At 54.8% G+C, this 7926-nt stretch overlaps 1 protein-coding gene across 1 annotated transcript in view; it reads left to right on the forward strand.

The window, feature by feature from the left end:
• GRIK5 (glutamate ionotropic receptor kainate type subunit 5) overlaps positions 1–7926 on the forward strand; it is a 99454-nt gene that overhangs the window by 10860 nt on the left and 80668 nt on the right. The window contains exons 6-11 of the mRNA XM_042781260.1: positions 1020–1198; positions 3082–3135; positions 3235–3396; positions 4822–4974; positions 5442–5546; positions 5635–5742. Coding sequence (XP_042637194.1) covers positions 1020–1198; positions 3082–3135; positions 3235–3396; positions 4822–4974; positions 5442–5546; positions 5635–5742 — 761 coding nt within the window. The remainder of the gene's footprint in view (positions 1–1019; positions 1199–3081; positions 3136–3234; positions 3397–4821; positions 4975–5441; positions 5547–5634; positions 5743–7926) is intronic.

Here is a 7926-nt window from a genome sequence, read left to right on the forward strand (position 1 = left end):
TGTCTACTTGAGGTAAATGTTTAACTCATATGCCTGTGTTTGGCTGGAAACCACAGTTGTGGGTTCAATTCCAGACCTGAAGGGCAGCTAGGGGCCATAGTCTCAGTGGTTACACCAGGCTACATGGATAGATCTTAAAAGAGCAAAGTGCTTAGGGCAGACACTCTTTACTAGTTAAGCTACACTATTGTTTGGTTTTAAGAAGAGTTTAAGGGATATATTTGGTTCAAGATTTAATGATTATCTCAGGGCAATAGTTTCAGGGATTCGTCTAGCCTCTGTGGCTCCAGAAGTTCCACAGTCCATGAGAATTTGAAATTCTGTTTTGTATTTCCCCCCTTTTGATCAGAATTCTTCTATAGACTGATGAAAATATTCAATGACAGCTGTGCACCATCCAATTCTTTTAGTCTCAGCAAAGGATGCAGTTATTCATGGGGGCAATTAGCCACACATTCCATTTCCTCCTCTTATTCCTTACTCCATCCTCTGTTGCACCAGGCAGATAAAGATCAATTGTTGTATCTCACATGGCACAGTTGTTGTGTCTGATATGTCTTGATGGTCAAGCTGACAAGATTTGTTGATGGATTGGATGTGAGTGTGAAAGAAAGAGAGAAAGCAGGACTGATGTCAAGCATCACGGCCTGAGCAGCTGGAAGGATGGGGTTGCCGTCCACTGACATGGGAAGACTGGAGATGGTGGCTTGGGAGAAATGAGGAGGAGTCTGACTTTGGGTGTATCGAGTTTGAGATCCTGTCAGGCGTCTTGGCAGGGAGGTCAGGGAGGTGGCAAGAGTCTGGAGTTCTGGGGACGGGTCTAGGCTGGAGACTGTCATTTGGGGGGACCTAGTCGGGTCCCAGAGCCTAGTACCCCGAGGGACCCAGCTGCAGTCTGGACAGCTGCCCCCCATCTCTAGTCTTTCTCCAGCCACCCTTGTTGGGCACGAGGAAGGGGTTTCTGCTCCCACGCCAGGCTCACAGAAGGCTCTAACCCCAAAACCCAACCCCTCCCTCAGGCCTGCTGCGATTGGAGGAATTGGTGCGCGGCTTCCTCATCTCCAAGGAGACACTGTCGGTGAGGATGCTGGACGACAGCCGGGACCCTACCCCACTGCTCAAGGAGATCCGCGACGACAAGGTGTCCACCATCATCATCGATGCCAACGCATCCATCTCCCACCTCATCCTCCGCAAGGTGCGTGCCTCATCTCTGATGCCCTAAAGCACAGAAGTGCAGGGTAATTGAGTGAGTCACTCAGTGTCCACGGACCTCAGTTTCCCCAGGGGTGAAATGCGGGCCTCAGACATTCTGCTCAGAGCAGACTTGCAGGTGATAAACATGAAGCTGGCCCCTCAGCTTGGCTGCTTCCTGGTGGGACCTCAGACAGTCATCTCCCCTCTCTGGAAAGTGAAGACTGTTGTAGTTCCGACCTCAGTGGGTTCTTTTGAGGACTAAATGAGCCAAAGGTGTGTAAAGACAGGCTGTGACCCAGAGAAAGTGCTGGCTCTTTGGTACAGTTGCCATGGAGTTGGTTCCAGTTCATGGCAACCCCGTGTGTCGGGACAGCTGTGCTCTAGGGGGTTTTGGTGCCTGATTTTTCCAAAGTAGGTCGCCAGACCTTTCTTCTGAGGTGCCTCTGGGTGGACTCGAACACCCAACCTTTGGTTAGCAGCCAGCCACGCTGACCATTTGCTCCACCCAAACACTTTGTGGTAATTATTCGTTGTTCTGCAGGTGCCTGATCGACAGCAGGCCCTGTGTTGAGGTACTTTGTACACATTGTTTGATCTGCTGCTCACCCCACCCTGCAGGGCAAATGTGATGATCCTTTGTGGGGATCAGAGGGGAGCGGCCTGACTCAGGTCACATAGGAGGGGCTGGTGCCAGGACCGTCCCCCAGGGCCCAGCACACTCTGTCTGCCGTTGGCCCATACTCATTCATCATTAATAGGCTTCCCTGCTCTTAATTTTTCCTCTTAATCAAATTTGTATTATTTATTTTTCTCCAGTTGTTTTTTTAAATTAAAACCATATGTCACTGCTGATGGTAGCTAACAGGAAGGAGTGTGAATGGGATCCATGGGGCTCTCGAGTGGGACGGCTTATGGAAAAGATCTCAGGACGCAGGCAGGCCTGGGCCGGAGTCCTGGTACCTCTTTGGGAGCTGTGTGACCAGCTGTCACTTCTCTTTGAGCCCCCACTTCCCTCTCCGTAGAATGGGGCCATAACCCGTGGGGTAGTGCTGTGTCCACATCCTGCCAGGATCCTCAAAGCTGGCATTGTTTAATACTGTGCTTATGGAGGGGAGACAGGGCCCTCCTGGCATGAGGAGGTTTCTAGCTGTGTTTTCCCCAAGGATCTGTGAGGAAAACCACCGATTAGCTGCCCTTGAGTCTATTCCGAGTCATGGTGCCCCCACGTTACTGGACTCGGCTGCTGACTGAAAAGTTGAAGGTTCAAGTCCACACAGAGGTGCCTCAGAAGGAAGGTCTGCCAGTCTGCTTCTGAAAATGAGCCCTCAAAACCCCGTGAAGCACAGGGGCATGCTGACACACCTGGGCCGCCATGGTCTGTGAGACAAGGAGGCTCAGAAATGGAACCTCAGGATTCGAATCGGCTGCCTTTTGGTCATTGCAAAGGGTCTTTAAGATGGCAGGGGAGTTTTTCTGACCACGTGACCACAAGTAGGCTGCCCACACTTGGCTTTGGGCAGGGTGGGGATTAGGATTTCGCCTCCCCTCCCCGACCTGTCTCTGAGGCTTCCCCTTGCCTAACTGTCTCCAGAAGGAAGTTTTCTGAGTTCCCTAATGTAGGACGGGGGCATTCGACGGCCCCAGTCTCTCCAACAAAGTCTCCATTCTCCCTGTTGGTCGGCAGGCTGGGGCATGAGGGCCATGCCTTCTTCTGCCCTCACAAATCTCCTTCTCATCTCTCCCTGTCTCTAAATTGTGTTTCCAACTGGGGGTCTCCTTGCCGGCCTCACCTCGGAATCTCACTTCCTGCCCTGGGTTCTCCCCATCTTGGCCTGTTGGTCTCTGTCCCTCGTGCGGCCTCTGTGCATCAACTGTGTTCACCAGGCCTCAGAGCTGGGAATGACCTCAGCGTTTTACAAGTACATCCTCACCACCATGGTGAGTACCCCCACCAGCCCTCCCTCTCCTACTTCCATCCTGTGGCATCTGCCCTCTTGGGTTCTGGCCCCAGGCCTCACCACCTCTTCTTGGCTTCAGGACTTCCCCATCTTGCATCTGGACGGTATCGTGGAGGACTCCTCCAACATCCTGGGCTTCTCCATGTTCAACACGTCCCACCCCTTCTACCCTGAGTTTGTGCGCAGCCTCAACATGTCCTGGAGGGAGAACTGTGAAGCCAGCACCTACCCGGGCCCTGCGGTAAGCATGTGCCCTGGCCCTCCAACACACAGATCTCAGTCACCCCAGAGGCACACACGTAAACCCCTTCCAAACCTTAGATCATGCTCAGGACACTAAGTTTCCAGTCACTGTCAACATAGATAGGCCAGACCTCCTGTGACACCCTGAGTCAAGCCTGACTGCAGTGGGCCTCCTCTCCATTTCCCCTCTGCCCCGGCCACACTGGCCTCGTTGAGGGGTCCCTGGTGCCCTGGGCACGTGTGCACCTTGGGGCCTTTGTGTGCTCTTCCCTGTGCGTGTGTTTCCCCAAAAAGCCAGTGGCTCACGCCTGCCTTGCCAGGTCTTTGTTCAAATATCTCCTTGGAGATTGTTTCTTGATCCCTGTATTTTAAAACTTGCAAATTGCCTACTTCTTAGCCCCCTTCCCAGCCTCATTTTTCTTCTAGCATCCATCTCTGCCTATCTAATTGCCACGTGGCTTCCTCTGCATTTTGGTTTTTATATACATGTAGACTGTAAGTTCCTTGAGGGTAGGAGTTTTTGGCTGTTTTGTTCACCATTGTATCCCTAGCACCTAACACAAAGCCTGGCTCATAGTAGGCATCCAATAACTATATGTGGAATAAATGTAGACATACAAAACTGCATATTTACAGGTATCTGTCCATAGAAAGGCTCAGCACTTGGAGCCATGCAGTCAGGCGTGTGTGGACAGACAGGTTGCACGCACCGAGACAGGCTCATTCATGTGCACCTCTGCATGCGTACAGAACACAGATGTTCCACACAGAGAGACACAGCTACAACATGCTCTCATAGACACAGAGGCAGGCCCACACAGTCGCCGGGCACAGTGCCATGGCCCACGTGAACCAGATGCTTCTCATATGCAGGTGTTGGACGTGCGTTCTAGTGGCACCCCAAGGCAGGGATTACAGTAACCCCCATTTTACAGAGGAGGAAGCTGAAATGCAGAGAAAGGCAAAGACTTGGTCCTGGTCACAGAGTCAGGAAGTAGAGTTGGGCCCGACTCAGAGCCACCTCACGCTTCCCTGCCCTCCTCAACATCACACCTGCCTTGCTTTGTCCAGCCCCATGTACAGAGACATACCCCAGCCCGACTCAAACTGGCCATGACCCTCTTCCTGCCTGCACCGGCCACACAGACACAGGTTCCCAGCATACCCTGGGCCCACCAACACGTCCCACGTGGGTGACGCAACTGGTCATGGAGGCAAACCCCCATGGACATGCCCTTCTCCCAACAGAGACATGGGGCCACACCTGACCAAGCAGAACTGTGCCCACAAAACATAGGCATGTTCCCCAAGAAAGACCCAGAGACCCTTCCTCACTGCTCGATTTCCCATTCCTGGGGAGCCAAGTTATGGGGGACCCCTGACTAAGCTGCTTGTTTCCTTCCCATGGCTCAACCGCTGACAGCTGTCGGCTGCCCTGATGTTCGACGCTGTGCATGTGGTAGTGAGCGCCGTCCGAGAGCTGAACCGCAGCCAGGAGATTGGTGTCAAGCCACTGGCCTGTACGTCAGCCAACATTTGGCCCCACGGGACCAGCCTCATGAACTATCTGCGCATGGTGAGCTGGCAGCGGGGGGCAGGGAGAGAGGCAGGCCGGGCACCACCTGTGGATGGCACGCTGACTGTGTCTCCCCTGTGACCCCTCTCTGCCTTTTCCTCTGACCCCAACTCCACTCTCCACCTCTGCTCCCTCTGAGCCTCTTCCTTGTCCTCCTGCTATCTCTCTTCCTCTGCCCTTCCTCCACCTGTCTGAGGGACCTCTCTCTCCGCCTGCCTTTCTCTCTGCGTCTCTCTCTCTCTCTCTCTGCCTCTCTCTCTCTCTCTCTCTCTCTCGGACTTTCTCTTTCTCTGCTCTTTTGTTCCCATCTCCACTTGTGTCCCTGGGTGTGTCTTGCTCTTTTCACTGTTGTCCTTCCTGGTCCCTTGCCCGCCCCTCCACCTCTGTCTCTGCCTTTTTCTCTGGGGGGTCTTGTTCCCTCTGGGCCCCTGCCACCCTCCCTCTGTCCCGCCTCCCTGCCCTGCTAGGTAGAGTATGACGGGCTGACCGGGCGGGTCGAGTTCAACAGCAAAGGGCAGAGGACCAACTACACCCTGCGCATCCTGGAGAAGTCACGACAGGGCCACCGTGAGGTGAGCAGGCCCAGGGCGACACCAGAGCCTGGCGTGGAGGGTTGAGGCAGCCCAGGGCCTGTGCTCATGGCACGCTCTCTGCCCCCAGATCGGGGTGTGGTACTCTAACCGGACCCTAGCCATGAACGCCACCACCCTGGATATCAACCTGTCACAGACGTTGGCCAACAAGACGCTGGTGGTCACGACCATCCTGGTGAGTGGCTTTAGATGGGGAGCTGAGGGTGGGGGGCCTGAGTGCTGCACCTACTCTGAGCCTAGCCCTCTTTCCTGGGAAGTGCAGAGATGCTGTGGCTGCCACAGGCAAACAGGCCAGCAAGGGGATGTGACACATGCACCAGGTAGTCCCAGCTTGTGGTCCCAGCACTGCCACCTTGGTGGCTGCCCAGGCAGCGAGCGAGAGCATAGTCTGTGCTGTCTGCCCGGGTGCAGTCCTGAGTCTACACGGCCTGAGGACAGATCTCTGCCCCTGGGAGCTGCAGTCGATTGTGCAGTGGGGGAGATAGCAGCCAGCCCATGGGGCCACGTCCGGCCCACAGGAGGCTGTGTAAGCCACAATGACTAGAATGGTTATTTTGTCTCACTTGCCCACTGAGTGTGTCAACATGTGCCAACTTATTTAATATCCAGTTTGAAGATGTGAAAAGTGAGGCTCAAAGAGGTAAAGCAACTTGCCACGGGTCACACAGCAAGAATCTGGCATAGCTAGGACTGGAAGCCATGTCTCTGGGACTCCAGAGACTTAGTCTTAACCACTGTGCTCTGAAGTTTCGATCCTGATACCTGTATGCCAGTGGAGGATATTGTCCTGCAGCCCCTGGGTCGGGCCACACTCACATTTTACCCGTCGGAAAGGTGAGGCCTGTAAGAGGACAGGGTGTTGAAAATCAGAGACACAGCCCTGTGTGCATCAACAAATGTTCTTTGAGCACCTGTCCTGCACTGGGTGCTGTGTGAGGCCCTTTCCTGGCATCACTTCTTACGTCTCAGAGCTGCCCTTTGGGCCACGCCTAGTGCCTGGCTTGGGAAGGTCTGGAGGCAGTTGCACAGCTGGTCCCTATTGGAGTGAGGGCCAGACCCCACAGCCCACGTCCTCTCTGCTGCACCCACTGCCTCCCACCAGGCTCAGTAGGCCAGCAGGCCTGGAGGAGTCAGGGAGGAGGTGCCACCCATGGGCCTGGTGGGCAGGAAACTTCCTGGAGGGGCTGGGCTTGGAGGCCTGGCACATCAGACAGCCACTCTCTCCAGAAGAGTGAGGTGTGAGGTTCAGAGGTTAGCACAGGGTTACAAAGGATGTTAGAGACCCCCAAAGTAGGGATTCGCAGAGCTGCCCCTCAGTCCCTAGGGAATTCCTGATGTGAAGGGGACCTTGTGTCCCTCTGGAGAAGGGCCAGTGATCCCACTGGGGGGACAGATGGCCTACAGACGAGACACCAGATGTATCGTAACAGGCTCCCCGAGGGGCCCTGAGGGCTGAACCAGGCTGGCTGGGGGAGTCAGCACTCTGCACATGCGTGTGTGGCCAGAGAGATGGGGTCACAGGTGGGGACGTTAGGGGTGCAGAGCCGTGATCCCAGGGGCTTCAGGCTCAGTCTTACACTCATCTCCTCCTCGCCCTCAGTCCCAAGATTCAGGCTTATTCAGTTCTTCGGGGGGAGTCATTCATTCCCCCAACACTGACTGAAGCTGCTGCATGCCAAGCCTGCCACAAATTCTGGAGACACAGACATGAGTCACAGGGGGTCTCGTGTTTGTTTCCCTGCTCTTGGGTGGTGGTGGTGGGGGTTGTCCCAGTCTGATGGAGGAGACAGACACAAGATCCAAACACAGGGTAACAAGGGCTAAGGGGCCCCCAAAGAAAGGAGTTGCTGGCTCAGCTTTAGAAGGCTTGAGGATGGCTTCACAGAGAAGGTGGTGTCAGGCAGGGCTTTAGAAACTGCCCAGGTATTTGGGTGCACAGAGGAGAGTGGGGTGTCCTGGTTAGCAGAGAAGCAGGGGCAGGGCCTCGGGAGGTGTTTGTCAAATCAGTCGAGGAGGCAGCGGGAAGTCACTGTCCACTGCTAGACGTGTCCCATGCTTTCGCGAATGTTTTCTGACCTGGGTTTCTGGGCAGGACTTGTATAAGGCACCTGGTGGTTCAGACATGAGCCAAACCGGATGCTTGGTCCAAGATGTAGTTTTGGACTTGCCTTACTCCTTGCTCTGTCTCAGGGCCTAGAACGGTGCCTGGCACAGACGTGTGGGCAGGGGATGAGTGATGCCAAAGCAGGGCTCAGAGGCTCAGCAGGTGGGAAAGGGCCTCCGAAGGACTCTGCCGTGCTTCAACTTAGATTGGGACATAGGGACACTAGGTTCCGAGGGAAGCTGCAGCGGGGAGAGG

This window comes from Orycteropus afer, unplaced genomic scaffold, assembly GCF_000298275.1.
Source record: "Orycteropus afer afer isolate SDZICR_OR568_19922 unplaced genomic scaffold, OryAfe1.0 scaffold00099, whole genome shotgun sequence".
NCBI classification, from domain to species: domain Eukaryota; kingdom Metazoa; phylum Chordata; class Mammalia; order Tubulidentata; family Orycteropodidae; genus Orycteropus; species Orycteropus afer.